The following is a 20,748-nucleotide window of genomic DNA, read 5'->3' on the forward strand; positions in this document are numbered from 1 at the left end:
TTGATAAGTGCTTGTCGCGGGAGGTGTGATTTATTTGATGCCGAGTGTAGTTTAACGTGGATCGCTAAAATCAAATACGAGACACGAGGCATTTCATAGTCCAACTATTACTACGCCTCTAAGGATTCGAATGGGATTTCCCAAATAATCCAAACCGATTTGACGGATTTAGCAATTCAATTGTCTTTGTCTGGCTTCGTGTCAATAGGAAAAAGTTTACCTTTGCGAAGTCGAAGTACTCTACCGCTTTGGAGAACAGTGGCACTAAAGATTCGCCTTCAGTGCCGCCAACGCAAGGAACCCTGGTGTATCGAGGTTCGAGGCAAAGCGCACGCGCAGCCAGGGTGCTTGCGCGCATCTCGGGCACTGCGAGCGATCCTAACACCTTTCGAGGGTCGTACCAGCCCGTCTCCTTTAGAGTCTGTGGATCAGGTTGAAATGGTGCTATTGAGAGCGTACTTATAACTAGAAGAGGGATTTGGTTTGGTTGGATTTGGTACTTAAATTAATAAATTGCACTTGTAGTCGTGTCTTGCTGTATAAAAAGCATACAGCATTCTTCATCTATCTACATTATATCTCTACATGTTATATTTTTTTTAACCATTTTTTAAATTGACTAATGAGACATGACGTGCCTTCACAAAAATCAAATGACGATAATTGGCGATACAAATGCCTAAACTGTACAGCTATTACGGTTACAGAGGCAATCAGTTTGCTGTTCGGTACGCCACTTTTTGCGCGTCCCATAACGCGCTAAGTTGACCGAATAACCGAGATGGAAAAACTAACACCAAATTACGTGGCCAAATTGGATCCATTACGCAACATCACTACTCTACTAACCCAATTTTAATGACATCAAAGGTTTTAGGTAATGAATGAGCAAGAAAAAATCTTGTGAAGTATTTTGTTCTGCTTTCTTTCATAACATAGAAGTAGAATTTGAAGCTGTAACAAATTATTCAGCAGTTCTTGTAAATAACAGATTTCAGTCAGAATTCATTCCCACATTTACCTATCTGTATGTCAAGCGAATTGATCCCTACAGTAGAACCTACAAAATAATAGTCTCACTTTGAATAATCTTTAAAATTGGACGATTTTATCGAAATATGTCATAACCAATTGTATCATGGACCTAAAACAAGAGCGATATAAGCTCCTACTCAGGGCTCCGACGAATTGTTGAGTTGGCATAAAGGGCTCGCGTCCGAAATAAAGTAATTTTGTCGAGATTGCCAGTGCGTCCCCAGGGGAACACATGTAAAATATTTATCACTCAGGCCGGGACTTGTTCTGAGTAGAACTGTCTCAATAAGGGATTGTAAATCGTCTGCCCGTAACAATAATAAACCCCTTTTTCCGTTGGCGGTTAATGATAGATCGCCCGGTGCTTTGTCCTGCTGGAAGCTCTTCTGGAAGGACTGGTCTTTTGTTCTAAACGTCCTGCCAGAAGATTATCGCAAGTCCTGCCCGCAGTACGCAATTTGTACGTGTTTGCTTGCTGGTCCTTCCAGCAGTACGGTGACCTTCAAATTTGAACTCATCCTCACCAGAAGTAGTAAACACTTGGTTAGTGTTTATTAAATAAAAAGTCATGTCGTAGAATCATTTTGTTTAACCAGTATTTTACTTTTCTTAATATATTATAAACTTGTTTATCTTCTTTCAACTTAACTAATAGGAACTATAATAAGGAACTTTAAATTAATTACTTTGGTACGTCACTTTGTATTAGAAATTACACCTATCACTTACAAATACACTACAAATTAAAAACAAAAACAAGAAATAAATTATAAATGTTTGATTAGGCTGGAATACTTCACATTCATTATAATATTATCGCCAAAATGTTGCCGACTCCACGCCCGGCGCGTCAAAATGTGTCGCGCGAGCGCGAACGCGCTGCCCCCGTGTATACTCGTGCGCCATCGGGCTCCGACTAACGGTTAGTCGCGTTTTTCGATCTTGGGCACTATTGGGTGAAAGAGAGAGAAACACTCTATTTTTTCGTGTAAATTTGAAATTTGTACAATGTATACTTACGAAACTGTGATCTTTTAATTTTGCGTCCTACCGGAAGTACTTTAAGTCCTGCTGGCAGGACTCCGGGCGATCTATCATTAAATATTCGATTATAAACAGGTGTTTTCGAAAGTTAAGTCACAGGTCCTGAAATTGATTACTTAACTCACTTCCCTCAGACTCAGAACGTGCAATAAAGTGGCAAGAACAGCATTAATAATATTAACGTCAAAATTCGGCTCCTTGTTTACGAGGTCTTGTACAGATTTTAATGGTGTTTAAATGTTACTTTTTTAGCCATTACGTAGATGTTCTAGATATGAAATTTTTTTTCAGTAATTCAATTTCTAAACCAAGGAAACAGATTCTAGGTTATTGTCCTAGATTTATAAATGACTTAAAGTGGAGCATTTAACATTTATTCATACGGCGTTTCATTGATTAACGGCTCTAACCTGAAATTATACTACACTCACCGTAATTTAATTGAAGTAGTCACAGTTATAATTTATTATCCATTCAAGGAATTAATGACGCGCATAAAACCCTAAGTGTTGTGTTTGATAGAAGTAATAATTAAGATCGTTAACGATTTTATACATTTGTGTGCGATACTCCTGTAGTTAGTAAACAGTTTTCTTCTGGGTCATTCATCATTATTATGACATAGGCTCTAGCTAGACGAAAACCAAACAGCTACTCGTAGCTCAAAGTAAGGTAGGTAACCTGAAGATTTTGATTCTTTTGCAACTTGGAATAGCAGAGTAGTTTTGAATAGTTTGGCAATTTATTTCCAGTAGTAAGTATGGCTATGCCCAGTGTCAAATCGATATTGATTTAAGTATAGGCTATAGATAATGAAAAATAAGGTTATTAGTGCACCGATCAAGGGTGAATTCACATGTGTAACATTACCCCAGAAAATTAGGATATTATACTATGCAAATTGGGACACCTGGCAACGTAACTACTAAAGGATCGGCCAAACGATCAGGTATCGTGTATGAATTTGTAGCGATAAGTTCACATCATAACGCGTCCTGTTGCGGCATGCACGTCGCTAAAGCAAGCTGCACGCGTTGGTTTGACCGAATCTTAATTTTCTTAAAGTCACTGCACAAATTAATAGCCTTATAAAAGTGTCAAGTATACCTCAGCGACCAAAGGCACCATGCAGTCAATAGGCGTGGCACACACGATCACGAAGGCCTTCGGGCACTCGGTGGCGATCGCGTCAGTGTACTTCTTCACTATGGGCGCCTGGTAGCAGAATCGCTTGTCGAACGGCATATCCACGTTTATGTAGCCGCTCTCCAGGATCAGAACTATGTCACTGTTCTGGTAAGAAAGAGGTGGTTCTTCAGGTCAGTAATTCACAAGGTCCTGATGATGATTAACCTAATAATGAGCTGTGGTCTACATAGGATGCGTGTCATGATAAAATCTTATTGACGACTTTGGAAGAACGTATGGGCTTATCGTGCAAAATCGATAAAATGTCGCGAAAAAAAAAAACGTTTATCAAGCCTACTGATCCAACATGGTGTCGTTTGGACACCATGTTATTGTGTCCAATACAATAACATGGTGTCATAAGAAACGAAAGAATAGAACAGAATATCTAGCGAATCGAGCTAGACAGACTCGATATTGAGCTTAATAAAATCAGAAAAAGTTTGACTTTACGAAACGACATACGCCTCCTATCTTAATCATGTGCATAGTATTTCTATTTCTAGTCTAAAAATCCGCAGATTGCTACAGCATTAGTGACCGACCGAATATTCGTTTTCGTTTTCGGCCATTTTCGGCCAAAAAATGGACATTCGGCCATATTTTCGTTTTCGGCCAAAAACCAGCCGAAGCTTCGGCCAAACCGAATATCAGAAATACGTGAATAAGATGGTGACGTTTATCGTTCCGATATCACTCATGGTTCCAATCAGACTTGAACGGACGCGGTATTGTCACACTCTTTTGAAGTTGTGAAGTGAGGTTACGTTGTAAAGGGTGTCCAGCGAGAATTTTCCAAGTTCAAAATTGAATACAATAAAACCAAAGAGTTTTCATTAAGTTTAATTGTTTCAAAATAGAGTAATGCGGATTTGAAATACGCCATGAGTCACTGGTCGGGAGCCTACAGAGCGTTCGCAGTTGAGCAATAAGTATTTGAAATGTATTGTCGAATGATCGATGAATGTCTGATACCACAACTGCAACTGCATCCCGGTCAACTACGTAACTCTATTTCAGCAAGAAGGTGTGAAGAACAACACACGGATAGTACCTCGATGGAGACACTGAGGACTATTTTTTCTTTTTTTCAAATAAGTGATCAGCAAGTACAGAGACATACCCTAGCAGCCTCGGTCACCAGATCTCACACCATGCGACTTTTTCTTGTAGGGTTATCTCAAGTCAAAAGTAAATAATTCAGGTTCTGTAAGAAAATATCCGCCGTGAAGTTGCAGGAAAATTATTAGCGCGATTTGCTCTCGCATAGTTGCGAATGTAAGGGTCCGGCTGTGAGAGTGCCTAAGATAGTAAAACGGGCATAATTTAAAAGACATTGCCTATNTTCTACATAATACATTTTAATATCATTAATTAATCGCATGAAAAGGGTCCTACTGGGAACTTAAATAAAAGAGTGGACTGTATTTCGATAGGGCTGTTTTAATAGCCGTTTACAATTTGGAAATAACTAAACTATACAACGTGGTAGTACAAAAATGAGTCACAGTAGTTGTTGTGCACAGATGTTTGCCTTATGATGAGAGCGTGAATTATTGAACTCTGCCCTTGTTTTGTTCTTAATTCTTCTACATCTCGGACTTGTCCAGCCAATACCAACAACTTTTCTTAAAATACGGTTTGTGGTTGGAATTTGATATTGTAAAACTCACAAACCCGGTCTTCAAAACAATACTCATTTCGATCTGAAAACGATATTTAATTTATTACTAGCAATACAGGAACATTTAAATATATTTACTGTTATATAATGAAACCATTAAAGTAGCTTTTTCTTTTTGTTTTACTGTAAAACTACAATTATAAATGAAATAAACAAACCCTGACACAATCAAAATTAAACACACTTTTTGGACTTACCTCATTTGATTTGAATGACCAAAATGATTTCAAAACCTTTTTTCCACCCAAATCGTGGTATCACAACAATTTATTAGTTGAAAATATTTGTTATTTTTTCATTTCGATATTTTTTCACAAATATACGACCTAAATGTCAATGTGACAGAGCCCACAAAGTTGTGGACGCTAGTTGGCGCTGTAATCGTGCACAGAGCCAATAAAAATTAAATCCGCATTGTTAAACTCCAGTTTGCATTAGTAATAAATAATAAAAAATCATTAATTTATTTGGAAAATTCCCAGTCCACTGGACACCCTTTATTTCTTCTTCACTTCCCAATATTTCAATATACACCGGAAATAATATTCTACTAAGAATTCATGATTAATTTTTTTGTGTTTTAATGCCGGTTTTCTTTAATCAATCCTTATCAAAATGAACTGTCAAACTTCATTATGTTTTTGGTCAAAACATTATCGGTTTTCAAAGTTTTTACATTATTTCAGATTGAGAGAGTTGAAGGTCATTTTCGTTTTCGTTTTCGTTTTCGGCCGAAAATGAGACTGCAGCCGAAGCTTCGTTTTCGTTTCCGTTTTCGGCTGAAAATCCATATTCGGTCGGACACTATACAGCATACAGTTTATCCTTGTTACACAATACCACACACGCACTGACAACAGACTTGAATTTATTGTCTTTCACAAGACAGATTGGCGCCACCGTAGTCTGACCGGCATTGTTAGTTTACGCGAATTCTTGAGTAGATTGTGAGGGTTTTTATGGGTTTATTACACAAACCATGGCTCGTAAATGTCAACATGTGTATAATGTGCTCATATCGATATCCTATAGCAAGCAAATAAGTTGGGAGAGTCGACATTGCCCAGACAGAGCGTGAGGATCTGACAACAACAATGGAACGTAAAGGTTGATTTTAACTTTTTGACATGCGAACCAATACGTCAAGCACGCGTCAAAAACCTAAATATCGAGTACTATAGGTCTAGCGGTTAAAAACTCAGTCAATGTTTGTGGTATGGGGGAGGCACGGGAAAGGTAACATTGATATATTATGACGTGACAGAGCATTAAATCTGAAGGAGATCTGAAGTCTCGCTGACATTTGACGTTACAAAAACACCCTCCCGTGCCGGTCCCATACCTCAAGCGCTAGACTTATAATAACACATTAATCCCATTTCCAGCGATCGTTAAAACCCTGAAGTGCTCCAACAAGAAATTCAATAGGCTAATATTCGCAATGAGGTTAACAGTGCTCGCGGAAAGTTCTAATCATTGCTAATGTGGTATCAAAGGCAAGCCACGCTCAAAGGCAGCTTTGGAGCAAGTTTCCGCCGAGTTTGACACTGTTGCAAGCGAGAGTTAGTTAGCTGAGACGCCGTAATGTCATCAAACCTGAGGCTGATAGCTTTATACCGGTTCAGTAAGTTTTGCATCAATTGGCAAGCTGAATATTGAAAGTAGAACAAATCTATTTACTTTGAAGAAATGGTTCTTGATCAAGCTTTGTAGATACAATCATAATTATTATAAGAGTCAGAATTTCTTCTGAACGATTCGGGGAAAATCTAAACGTGATACCTACATAATAAACTTTTTTAACGGATTTCAAAAGGTTGCAATTGCACAGGTTGCACTGAACTAAATAACTTGCAAATAGGTAAAAAACTAGTGTTGTTACTTAATTATCTTATCAAAGTAGGTACCTACCTAGCCTTTCGGTTAAGGATCTATCGTGTCAGACTGAAATTGGTCGTAAGAAAGATTAATAACAGTGATGGTGTATTCTCAACAGAGCTCCAGGATCTTGAGAAAGTGCCTAGGCAACTATTTCCAGCTACCCACTACATTAAGATTCTAGTGGCCGTCTCTAAAAGTGGATAGTGCTGGGTCGAATAGAAATCAGCTGATCACATAACAGGATGCCCTAACACGTTTCTATTGATTTGTTACCGCTCGCAAAAAAGCTCGCTCGTTAACCTTCTTCGAATTTCTTTAAGTCTATTATATTATTCAACGATGCTATATCCATGTTTGTCCAAAAAACTCCATAGATGAACATAGTAAAAGAATAATTGTTAAGATAATCCGTCTCTCTCTCTCGCGTAAAAACGTTAAAAGCTAAAAGAACACCGTAACAATAACTACGATTATAAATCTGCGTCCGCCTCTCCTATATTTTTTGCTGTGCCTGACATACTTCCAATATGATTTTGAAGATCCTAATGTAACGGGAAAAAAAAATGACTTTCAGTTTTTTGGACAACCCCGTCAAGTCTGAAATAGGGTAGATTGACAAAATGAGGGAACAGTTCAAGCATTGAATTTCATAGCATAATAAGGCCACACCTGCAAGCATCTTTCTAGTTCGAAGCAAGCGCAGCTGAATGCCTGGACCAGGCAGTTGGTGTCGATGTGCTGCAGATCCTGCACCACCTTGCACAGGTCGCGACTGCACTCAGAGCCTCGGGTCTCCTTGGCTTCGTATAAGCGTAACCTGGAATGGTTGCAACCAAAAATGAACTTAAAAAGCAAGCAATAAAGAAGAAACTAAATCAAATCAAATCAAATCAAAATCATTTATTGCATAATGTAGGTACATATTATAGGTCACATAAAAAAATATATTGTTCAGCTACATCATACCATATCGGCATGCAACAGAATCAATTTTTCGTGATTCAAGAAATTATACAAAAGAATTAAATTAAATGTCACAATAATAATTAACAATGTCAAATTTAGTAGATAGAATTTAATATTACATTAGTATGTCAATTTGTCACATAGATTTGATAATAACAAGGTCAAACAAACAATTTATGTAGAATAATGTCTTTAAATGGATCTATCCAGGAGGAATTCGCTAACTGAGTAGTATGCTTTATCAATTAAAAAGTCGTGTAGGATTTTTTTAAAAATAAATAAGTCTTCTTTATTTCTTATGGTATGTGGTAATTTATTATAAATTCGCGGTGCCATACCTGGTAAGTTTTTTGTAAACAATGCTGTTTTGTGTTCAGTTGAGCATATTCTGTTTTTGTGTCGTATACTTTTATGTACTGAGAATAAAGGAGGATTTCTTCTGACAAATAAACATACCTCCTCAATGTAAATTGATGGGAGGGTTAGTAGATTTAAGGATTTAAAGTAAGGTTTACAACTTTCAGTAGGTTTAATTTGACAGATTGATCGTATGCATTTCTTTTGGGCTCTGAAAGCTATTTCCCTGTCCGTAGAATTTCCCCAAAATATAATACCATATTTTAAAGTTGATGAAACATAGGCATGATAAGCAACCAATACCGTAGATTGGTTTACAACTTTAGCTAGTTTGTGTAAAGCATAAGAATACTGGTTAAGTTTTTTACATAATGTGTCAATATGCGTCTTCCAGTTGAGATTTTTATCAACCCAGACACCTAGGAATTTTGTTACGTCAGTTTCTTTAATATTTTTATTGTCATATTGTATATTAAGATTATTGTGATTTAGTTTAAATGTCATGAAAAGGGTCTTATCTAGATTAATTTTAATATTATTTAATGATAGCCATTGTATTATGTCATTTAATGTTTTATTAATGTCAGATTCATATGATCCCATAGTATCACTTCCAGTAAATAGAACTGTACTGTCGTCAGCAAACAAAGTCATAGGGTGCTGAGTAACCTTTGGCAAGTCATTTACATAAATTAGAAATAACAAAGGCCCAAGAACACTGCCTTGCGGCACTCCATATTTTACACGTTGTTTTGTTGAATAATAGCAGCTGTTAGTTAATGTTTTTGAACATATTCTGTTAATGCACGTTATTTGTTGCCTTTCAGTTAGGTAGGATTCTAAAAGTTTCAGGGCGTTTCCTCTTATGCCACACGCACACAACTTTTTGAGAAGAAGGGTTTGATTGACGTAGTCAAAGGCCTTCGTCATGTCCATGTATAATGCAGTCACAGGTACTTTTTTGTCAACACACTCAAAAATTTTATGAATTAAACGATAAATTGCTAAATTAACGTCTTTATTTTTTCTAAATCCAAATTGTTCTTCAGCTAAGATATTTTTTGTTTCCAAAAAGCTTATCATTTTGCTGTAAATAATTTTTTCGATTATTTTAGAGAAAATTGGAATTAACGCAATAGGCCTGTAATTGTTGACATTCATTCTGTCATCTTTTTTAAAAAGTGGTTTAATAATGGATACTTTCAGTTCCTGGGGGAAGTAACCATCTTCTAGGCATAGATTTGTTATGAAACTGAGAACAGGAGCAATAATCGGAGCTACATATTTGATACTTACCGTTGTTATGTCGTCGTATCCACAGCTATATGTGTTTTTTAATGACATTATTGTAACATACATATCATCAGGGATAGTCGGGCTCATGTAAATTGATTGATGGCAAGTAGTGCCATTAATTATTTTTACGCTATCGGGACTAGGGATCTGTAGGGGGACGACTTGGTCAATGAAATGGCCATTAAATACTTCTGCTATAATTTGTGGGTCTTTAATTATTTTACCGTTATACGAAAGAGATGAAATGTTTTCTTTTGGGAATAGTTTTTTACAATTATTTATAGTGTTCCATGTTGCTTTTGACTTATTTTTAGCCGTGTTAATGTAGTGAATATTTTGCGATTTTTTTGTGAGTGAGATAATTTTTTTAATTTTTTTCGAGTACTGTTGTAGTTTAACTTTATTTTCTTTGCTAGGAAATAGTCTGAATTGCCATAACATGTCACGTTTATGTCTGCAACATTTCCGAATGCCATTCGATATCCATTTAGGTTTTTTTATTATTGATATTTTACGTTTAATCATTGGAAAACACAGGTTATAAAACAATCGAAATAGATCATAGAATGCTGCAAATGCATCCTTTGCATTAGATTGACCATAAACTTCACTAAAACTTAAGCTTTGAAGGCATTCCCCGAACTTATTCATGTTTTCTCTACAAAAGTCCCGTTTAACAGAGTACCAATGCGAAAAGGTACATGATTTTTTAACTGGACATTTAATAATCTGAGCAGTGTGGTCCGATAGGGCAAATTCTACCACTTCTGATTTACTACCATGGATATTGTGGGCAATGTTGTCGATGCAAGTTCCACTTGTTAGGCGTGTAGGTTCACGTACACTTAATTTTAAATTATAACTTAGCATTATGTTTTGGAATTCCGTCGAGTATCTGGTATTTTTCAAAATATCAATATTAAAATCACCGCACACAATTACTTTTTTATTAGTTCTGATGCAATATTTTGTTAAGATGTCATTCAGGCAGCTAAAAAAGGTAGTCATTGTGTCTATGTTATTTTTTGGGGCACGATAGATGCATATTATAACTATATTGTGTTCAGGCAATTCTATACCGCAGCTTTCAATAGAATTAAAAGCACCGAAAAATTGAAGGTCGAGTTTTTTATATGTATGTACATTTCTAACAAGTATACAGGCACCCCCACTACGATTATTTCGACAACAAATGGCGCCTAGTTTATAGTTTGGAATGTTGATATGCTCACTGTCACATTCCTTCATATTATGTTCAGTTATGCATAGTATGTCAATCAACTTATCCTCCTGGACCATATTCCATAGATGAACACTCAGCATATCTGACTTGTTAAGCAGTCCATTTATATTTTGATGCATTACTAATATATGTTTATATGTGATAAAGTCGTCATAAGGAATATTATCTTTTATTATGTTGTTACATTTGGGTTTTGTGACTCTCGAAAAAAATCACCGTTGGAATCTAGAGGTATTTCACAGTCAGTTTGCTTGTTTACATTTTTTGTTATTACCTGTTCGCTTTGAGGGAAATCTGTCTGTGAATAGGCATTACAAGTAGATTTAGACTCTATTCTTAAGTTATTATGGTAATTTAGAAATGTTTCCCTGTAATTTATCTGTAGTATTTTCCTAAGTAGTAATTGACTTGACAGTTGTTTATTAAACAATATTGGGTATCCAAAATTGTCAAGAGAGTCTAAGTCTAATTGAATGAACGAGGTATTTTTATTGTTATTACATATAAGTTTTAACATATAATTTAGAGATTTCAGGTTCAGATATTTACTTTTATGGACTTGTCCAACCAGAACATTTGTGTAATTAATTTTGTGTATATGATAATGTAAAAAGGATTGCAAATTCATAGGGTTTTTATCGTTAGAGCCTCCGAGGATTATCACAAAGTCCAAGTTGGTGAAATCCTTACAATGAGTTTCACATGAATATAGTATTTCACTAATAGGAGAAAGAGACATCGTACAGTTCAAATTCGTTTTTCATTAAGTAAGTATTCGAAATAATAGTTCAACTCTGCATGCTTAAATTTGTAGCTTAAGAGTCTAGTTTTTACAACATCCTAACAGAATAAGTTACATTTCATTAGATTTTTCAATATTGAACAATTTCCAAAAAATGGTACTATTGTCCCCGGTCTACCCTACTTATAGTACACTAATGATGAAATATGAAGCGTTCTAAGTATGTAACTATACCTACTTACGTATATTTTCAGGTACTTTTATATATTTTGCTATTGTTGTAAACAGTTATGTACACTCATTGGACCGTACCCACGAGCGTTATTTTTAGCTGATTTATTTACTATAGGTAGGTATTAAGATTGTGATATTTTATGTTCCTGATTGTTATTGAATATTTTTTTATTTGTGTTTATTAAATGTTTAAGTAAAAGACTTGTGATTTAGATTTTTTAGTTTTTGTATGAGTACAGTCACGGTTTAAATTTTATGTCAATATTTACCCATTTGAAATACTTATTGACATAATAATACAAGTAAAGTCTCAAATTGCGTTTCATCTCCTCGTAATTTTGTTAGGATAAACAGAAAAGTCGTGTATCGCTCTAAAATCAGCAAACACCCTTGATGAAGGGGCTGATTCGTCTGACATTGCATCAGGCAACTTAGCTGCACTCCTAATTGATAATTACCAGGGTAAATAGGTATTGCCCTCTCTGAGAACGGTTTTGCGGCGTTCTGTGCGAGTTTGAGAACGTTACGTGTCTCCGACTTTTAATTTGATAAACCTTTCAAAGATTCAACGTGACTCTCCTTATAGAATGGTCTTAAACTTTGTATTTTATTTGCTTTACTCACTTTACTGGGAGTATCCCACTAGTAAGTAAGTTACTCATAATCTTGTAAGTATACTTACTTCGGTATTCATTTCAGTGGTTTCAGAAATCTGCGTAAGGAACTCAATATCTAACTAACAAAAGCTCCAGTGTTTTATTGCATTTCATATCTACAAACGTTGTAGATAATTAAAATTTAAAAAGAGCTGTGCTTTTCTGAATAAAGAAAAATAAATAAATGTAGAAACTAGAAACATATCAAGATGAAATTTGCATTGGATTATATTTGGAGACAAGAGTCTAGATTCAGATGTCAATCTAGACCGCGCTGCAATCAGAGCTCGTTACGAATGTAGGAACCATGTCTTAATATTATTAGACTTATACAGTCGGAAGCACATCAGTCGGTACATTTTTTTAGCAAAATAGTCTGTATTACAATGAGATAGACGCCACTGTATTTAGCTTGACGTACCATGCACAGAGTGGGTCATGAGACTATACATTTTTTTTGTAATATAGCACTTTACATAAGATGCCACCAGGCTCTGGTGTTTACTTTGATGAGTCGTCGTCGGTAATAAACTTTTACAAACAGGAATAAGTAGGTAGAGTTAACACAAATGACATTACCTAATTTGATCATGTCTGCATTTTTATTTCTATTTTATTATGCGTCTGTTATTTTCTAATAACACTGTAATGTTTCATCAAAATCCGTCCGATATTTTGAAACAAGAGAAAACATCCGTCCTTCCACACAAAGTCGCGACTAATTAGGAGCTCATTTTACATGTTTGATGGACGTTGAAATTAATCTTGAATAACCCAGCTTAATTATGTAGTGTTCATTTGAGCGAATATAAATTCGGATCAGAACTTGAGTGAGAGAGCAATTAGGTCACAGAGGGTCTGAGCGGTTGTTTGAAGCCTTCAAAGTGTACCTTAAAGGCGAACCTTATGTTTTTACAAAGTACTTAGCTTCTAAACGTGGCTTCGCTTGCCTGAAATTTGGACAGGCACAGAATGTTAGAGTTTCTCGATAAACTAGGTAGATAACTTAGGTATAACTTGTAACTAAAAAGGTGAGATATGTACTTATCCATCTAAAAAATCTTATAGGCAACTTTACTTCCCTTCTCTGCCCGCTGAAGCTATTAAAGCCACCTGGACAAAATAGACTCGAAAAACCTCCCTTCATCCACGCCCTACAAACCTTATCATTCTTTAGCTCCGCTCAGTTTTTGGTTTACCACAAAAACACAAAGCTGAAATGAATGAAAAGAAAAATGTAACACTCAATAATCTTGATGCTTTCAGTCTGTAAAGGATTTATCAGAATGAGTTTCAGAAAATTAAATCACCAAAACAAAAGAAAATTATGGCAACTGGTGCTTTTGATATGGAGTTTGACAGATTTTTGACGTTTGTTAAAGTCAAAGAATTAAGATGGTGCAACTCAACTAACATAATTTACTTTTAGGTAAGTATACAATTTAGACCAAGATTTGGAAAATGAACGTAAACATAAATATTGAATAATATTGATGACATCATAATATTCAAGTATTGGCAAGTTGATTGATCATAATTCTCTGACCTGTCAGGACATCTTAAGCTTAAGTTATGACATATCATTCCCTTGGGAAAGCTCATTTGCGTTACATTAGTCAAATGTCTAATATTGATGAAGTATTAATTAGAATAGATAGATTTTCAGTCAATAATTACGAAATTGACTATTTTAGACTGTTAATTTAAAGAAAAATTTTCTGTAAAAAGAAATTGAAGCCCACTTTGTTTATGTAACTTCTGATCGAGCATAGCAATTTAATGAGGGCAATCGTTTTTATAGTTAACAGTTGGCACCCCTGGCGATTGACAGGACCTTACTCTACAGTGGCGCCATCTTGATGAGTGCAAATGCGATAGTCCTCCTACCACTTTAGCGCTCACCAGTTGGTGCCACTGTCTTCGCTACTAGCAAGTGACAGGACCTTACTCTACAGTGGCGCTAACTGGTGAGCGCTAAAACGATAGCCCTCATTGCGGTTACATATTTAAAGTAGGTAATCTAACCTCGTATAATTTTATAGTACCTACTAGCTATAAAATCTATGAGTCTAGATAATAACATCTAAGAATAGCTTACTAAGGTCGAAAATACCTACAGGTAACCGTGACTGTACATGTGGACGTAATGTCTGTTCACCGACGTTTCATTTAATTTTCACCGTAATGATGTCATAAATTTCACAACCGCCCTATCTTTTCCCGCTTTTTAAAATTAAAATTCTGTTTTTTTAAACTTTGTCCATTTTTTACCTATTTTGCCTGTAGGTTTGTAGGTGGCGTCTCTCCACTAACGAGACTCTTTGAAGTGAATTTTAACTTGAAGATTTTATACTGTCGTAATTATTATCTGTTTCATCATAACAGATGTTTGACGTGACGTCACAACAAGATCAAATTTTTATCATCTAGAAATTCTGTATACAGTGGTTAGATTAAGAAAGCTTATCTATCTAGAACGTACAAAAATAAAAATATAATCCTATTTTATCAGTAACTTATTTAGGCGGTCATCGCTTTTAATAAAAATATTACACACTTATACGAATTTGCGAAACAATATTAAAACATACGACGCATTTATACGTATAAATATCAGTTTGCCGTGACGGGGGGAATCCCCGCTCAATTTATTTTTTCTATGACTTTGGTCACCCTCCCAGATGAAATTACGACTGATAGAAACTTGCTTCCCTTATCTAAAGTAATTTCGATACAATTTCCTATCTTCAGGGATGTATCAAGTTAATGCGTGTTGGACGACGATCACGTAAAGAGTGTATAAACATAAATAAAAGACAATGACAATATAAAAGTACTTTAGGAGCAGTAACTACCTAGGTAACTATTAAGTAATATGATAATAGTAAAGTTTATTTTTACACTTTGTGATTTTTGTCTTAACGGTAAGTTAGGCCTCAGTACTTATAAATAAACAAAAAGTGTCTTGGAAGCTGGTTTGACAAAGCTTATGCTTATACCAAGCAACGTTAGCTTATTTTAAAAAATCATATTCACATAATTTATGCCTTGATTTTATCTTTTTTTATTGAACAGGAGGCAAACGAGCTAACGTGAGTAAAGTGTAAACAAAAAAAGAAGTGTAGTTAACTGTAAATAATTTTCAACAAAAATTTAAAAAGTCCATAAACCCAAAACCTCGTTTATTTAATATCAAAGAACAAACTGTTGATACGCGAAATATTTTCAGGTTTAAACGTCGATGCTTAAACACAGTTTTCATGTTGTTTGCCAAAGTGATAAATACGTCGTAACTAAAATTCGATCGTAAAAACGGTCCATTTGTCAAAATAAAGTTCCACTTGTACCGAGGCCGGTACATAAAATAAAGCCAGTTTTTTACAGCCGATAATAACTCAATAAAACTGCACCCACACTTTCCCGTTGTCCCGTATATCACACGGGAAAAATGGGAAAAAATATTCTGCCGGTTCTAAGTGCCGGGAGTCCGGGACAATAGGTTTAGAAACTTTGTGCTCCCTGAAGTTGATAAAACAATATTTGACGCATCGGTTTGGATAATACAGAAAAAAATAGGCAACTAATTCGGTCATACAACAAATGTATACGAAAAATTGCAATTTAACATCTCATGAAAAGTATAGTGATTGGTGGTGAGGTATGCGTGTTCTACTACTAGACAAAAAGATTCTGAATCAAAATAAATGTTGAAATAGCTGTTTCCAAAATAATAAAAAAACAGGAACATTCAATACTGGTACTACATTAATAACTTATCTGACTCCCTTATCCTCTAGATAGAAGTCATTAAGCTTCTATAGAAAATATTGGAAATTCTTCGCGTGTTGAACCGCGTCTCTCAGCCATTTATCAAAGCGGGTGGCAAGTTCCAATCGTTGGGTTTATCTTTTATTGCTGAAATCTCATAGGGGATCGAGATTGCAATAGGAATATACAAGAACAATAAAATGATGTTATTGTTGAATAAAAGCGGCAGGGTACTGGAGTATCAATGGGTAAACAGAGTCGACTTACTTATACTCGTAGTTATTTTGTTGATTAGCTTATACTTGATAGGTAAGCAGGAAACTAGGTGTCATTTTCCTTCGTGTATTGTCATTGTGATAAAGTAGAATTTGCATGTTGTCCTCGGAAATGACATTAAAAAATATTCATTCTCCAGTTTTCAAAAATTGATATGAAACTGAAAATAAAGTTTTAGATCACTTGCAAAAAATTTACGATAATTTGTGCATACTAAAATAATAAAAACAGAAAAATCCTTTAAATTAGAATTTCTCAAATTACAATTATAGTGGATAAGTAAATGCTTTTATTGTAATTTCACCGTAAAAATGAATCAGACCAAGCCAAAACAGTCTTCAGTGTGAAGCATTTTTTCAGACAATGTCTCGGAAAAACGCGCCGCTGTAAAACTTCGGAGGGAATTTTAAAACGTCCTCACTGTCCTGAATGAGAATGTGGCTAACAAAAGACCTCTCTCCTCCCCTCAGACACGTCTGGATCACTCCCATTGTTAGGAGTGACTCAGAGGGCCTACTACGAAACGAGGTTTCTGCATTTCGGGACTTCCGTCACTGTCACTCGTGAGAGTAATTTGAGATGATGAAAGAGAAAGTTATAGGGAAAAGTGATGAAAAATCGGACGTATGTGGTCGAAGTAGTCTCACAGTTTAGGGTTGTGGATGTGACTAGCCTCACAAGCTACAAGCTAATAGAATGTTTTAAATTCATGGTAAACTAATGACATAGACTCATACTGTATATTTTGAGGTTTTATTTTATTTACGAGTACCTATTACAAAACTTGCTTACCTAGACACAATAAGTATGCGTGTATTATAAAAGCATTGAGAAGGCACTGTAAGAGTAAGAATACGACACGTTATCATGTTAGAATATTCGTCATAGATTTTGACTTTGTAGGCAATCAGCTTACATACTTGGATAGCAAAGCGGCCTATGTACGAAAATTGCCAACGAACACAAAATTAGTCACAAAATTTGTAACAGAAACATACTGACAAATTTTTACTTTAACTAAATCGCAACAAGTAAACTTAGGTTCTAAGAATGTTTCAGGAATTGTTACTTTTCTTCAGTAACACCTGTTTTCCTTCAAGGTAAATTGAAATTAAAAGGTACTTTACAGAAGACGTACTTAATTTGTAGTTTCAATTATGTCGCTGAACACTGGCACAGGTGAAGTAGTTTATTTAAATAGAAATTAATGAATTCTAAGAAAAAGAAAGTGCAAATTCAGGTGTTGAACATGACTATATTTTTATTGCAAAATACTTACAAATTAACTTACATCTATAGGTGAGATGCTACAGTTAGGTATGTTTTATTAATCGTTCATACTCGTATTGTGCCTGATATTGTATTCATTAGTTTCTATGATTAGTACACATTGGGATTATTAATTATTCTGTAATTACCATTAGTGGGATTGCCTGTTTAATATTTAGGTACATCCGCTTATTTCGTAAGCCGATTATTTGCGATTACCTTACGCTTATGTTATTAAGGTTGAACTAAAGAAGACTGACTATAAGCAGACTTTACCTAAGTTCTCGATTCTGGAATCTTCAAGATTTTCGCCCGTATTCACGAACATTATTATGAGGTCTCACGGTGCCCGTGGACGCACAGGGTGACACACGAACCAATCACAATAAAGCTCTATTCAATACTGTGCGTTCGATTTCCTGCTTCATTTACTTAAGCAAGTATCGTTTGTGAATACGGCGTTACATAGTAGGTATACTGTCCAACCGGTGACGTCACAATTTTACCAACTTAATTGACTGACTTTTATCAATTTCGAAGCAGGTAAAAATATAAATTCAATTGATTAAAAAAATTTTAGGGATGCGATGCAGTGGTTTTTTTTAGAAAAGCTCTATCTTGGAAATGCTGTGAAATACTCATTCATTGATAAAATTCCAATTGAAATTATCAGCGGACCAAGCTTAAGGCGAAGTGGGAACGCGGGTGAGTCTTAATGAAATTAGAAAACGGGATTTCCCGGTAATTCTGATTGGCCGGTAACCGCTCCGGGGTACGAGACGATTTGAGGAGAAGTGTTTTCTTTGGAACGCTAAGGGGGCTTACAGACGAGCGACAGTATGTCGGCGACTGTTTGCGACTAAGTCGGCGGTAATCGCCGACTATACAGGGTGTTAGGTAAATGGGTATATGAGCCGACACTTGCCCATGTTAACATATGCATATAAATGGTATGGTAAAGTCAGAAAATTGATATCATCATTTTAATTATTTTAATTTTCATACAAATCTGATTTTATCAATTTTATTTTGTATGTCATTTACCCATTTACCTAACACCCTGTAGAGAGATAATCAAATTAGAATGTCGACGACGCATCTCGAATACTGCCGATGGTCGCCGATGCATCGCGACTCTCGAAGACGTACGTACAGGCACTAACGTAAAGTCAGTGTCAACGCGTTATGACAGCGAAAGGCGCGAGTCGGAGACTGTCACCGACAGTCGCATACTATCGCAAGCAGTCGCCGACGTAAAGTCGCTCGTCTGTGAGCCCTCTAAGTCCGCAGAGCAAATTGAATCCGGGCAAGAGTTTTAGTACGCGTGGAACAAACACTCCTCAAGCTTTCTCGTCTAGTTTAGGTCAGTTTGAACCGGTAAACTTTCTTTTGTTAACTTTTTACCGTATTACCTCGTGTGTAAGGTGCAATTTGTATTAAGTGGCTGATGGTTTGTGAAGATTGTCCGGGAATTTTAGGACTAATTTTTACTGGCTAAATCAGATATTAGTGATGTTTTGATGCCGTTTACTGGTCCATTTATTAATGTCGCCGTCTACTTTAGAATTTAATAGTAGCTACAAATACAAATCAATAAAGTCATTAATAAAACACAATAACAATAAAGAGAAATTTTACGTAAGTACATTTTTTTTATCCACAACGAGGAAGCTCTTGCTTGGCCTGTATCTCACCTGATGGTAAGTGATGATCAGGTCGAAGGTGGAAGAGAGCTTCATCCGGAATCCTCAACCACGGAGGAACTGACTACTAAATAGACCGTGTGATTTCTCACACGAAAGGCATTTTTAAATACTAAGCGCGCCGAAAGAATTTTACCTCACCTTAAAACCATTTTATCCTGCAATGCGCGCGATTCCGTACAAATCACCTTGCGACACGTCGCAAAGAATTCCACGGAATCCTAAAATTTGTTTCATATTCAATCTGTCTTTGTGGCCACAGCGTTTTCACCTTAATATCTTAGCTTGTTGCGGGTTAACTCAACTGCTTAGTATTTTCTCCGTAAAACTAAACCCTCGTAAAGAAAATTGAATTGGAAGAAGTGTTCTGTCTGCAAACACTCCGCAAGCTTCGTTAACTAGTTTAACTCGGCATAAAGTCCGTTTAAAACGTCATTAATATTCCTTTGTCTACCTCTAACTTTATTGTCTTGATTTTAAAGTATAACTTATTTAATTTTCAGGTGGTTTAAGCTTATAATTCCTTGGCTTTGTTTGCATAATTACAAAAAGCAACAAACATTTTCTGTCCTTAGGACAAGAAGGTAATTGTCTTCCTGACCTTTACAAGCTCAGACCAGTTCTGTTTTGCTAATTGGCAATCTCATAAATTGACCTAGATTAAGAAAATGCCTTGATTTGGGTCTTGGGCAATTAAGATAAGTATTTCAGTTGTTTGATGTTCAAGATTTGTTTTGAAAATAGTAAAAGTCGGTAATGTAAGAATCTTCCAAAAACTACCAGCGTTATGTTCTGAGTTTTATACCTAGAGCATGGCATATGCTGAATGGTGATGGTCACCATTTTGGTTAAATATCTATCTATTATGATTTTTAACTATAATAAACTATTTTCATTTCTTTCTATCTAGAACCATGACGCTTGTATAACAATTTTGTTGTGTAACTGTTCGTTAAAAAAATATATAATCCCAAGACAATTATGTCATCCTGGCTTAAGAATAATGCCTACTTAAAATCTAACTTCCGTACATATTACCTTTAATTAAGAACACGTTACGCTCTAACACCAAAAGGCATTACCGTAGCAGTTATCGTTACAGATATTATTGCTAATTAAAATATTATTTACCTCCGTAATATCTATTAGGGAGAGTCTAATTTCAATTATGGCGCATAAGGGTGGCGTCACGTTTTTAAGGTCCATTAAGGGGTCCCTTGCTCGTGGAGGCTGTATTAAGATGTTTAATGATAGTGATGACAGTAGGAAGATGGTAGTCGCGTGCTGAATCTATGCTAGAACCCCTAAGGGTTTGAATCCTGCGGGGACAGCGTGTGATGAGTGTATTGTAATATGTACTTATAGTGAGTTTAAGCATCTATAACAAGTAAGATATTAGTCATTGT

At 35.6% G+C, this 20,748-nt stretch overlaps 1 protein-coding gene across 1 annotated transcript in view; it reads right to left on the reverse strand.

Annotated features, from left to right (window-relative positions):
* The window catches only part of LOC114362774 (malate dehydrogenase, mitochondrial), a 29,516-nt gene that overhangs the window by 876 nt on the left and 7,892 nt on the right, over window positions 1–20,748 (reverse strand). The window contains exons 3-5 of the mRNA XM_028318304.1: window positions 7,502–7,649; window positions 3,187–3,372; window positions 221–421 (exon numbers count right to left, since the gene is read on the reverse strand). Coding sequence (XP_028174105.1) covers window positions 221–421; window positions 3,187–3,372; window positions 7,502–7,649 — 535 coding nt within the window. The remainder of the gene's footprint in view (window positions 1–220; window positions 422–3,186; window positions 3,373–7,501; window positions 7,650–20,748) is intronic.

The sequence above is a fragment of the Ostrinia furnacalis genome, unplaced genomic scaffold (assembly GCF_004193835.3).
Source record: "Ostrinia furnacalis isolate ACB-3 unplaced genomic scaffold, ASM419383v2 OfSCF6717, whole genome shotgun sequence".
Lineage (NCBI taxonomy): Eukaryota > Metazoa > Arthropoda > Insecta > Lepidoptera > Crambidae > Ostrinia > Ostrinia furnacalis.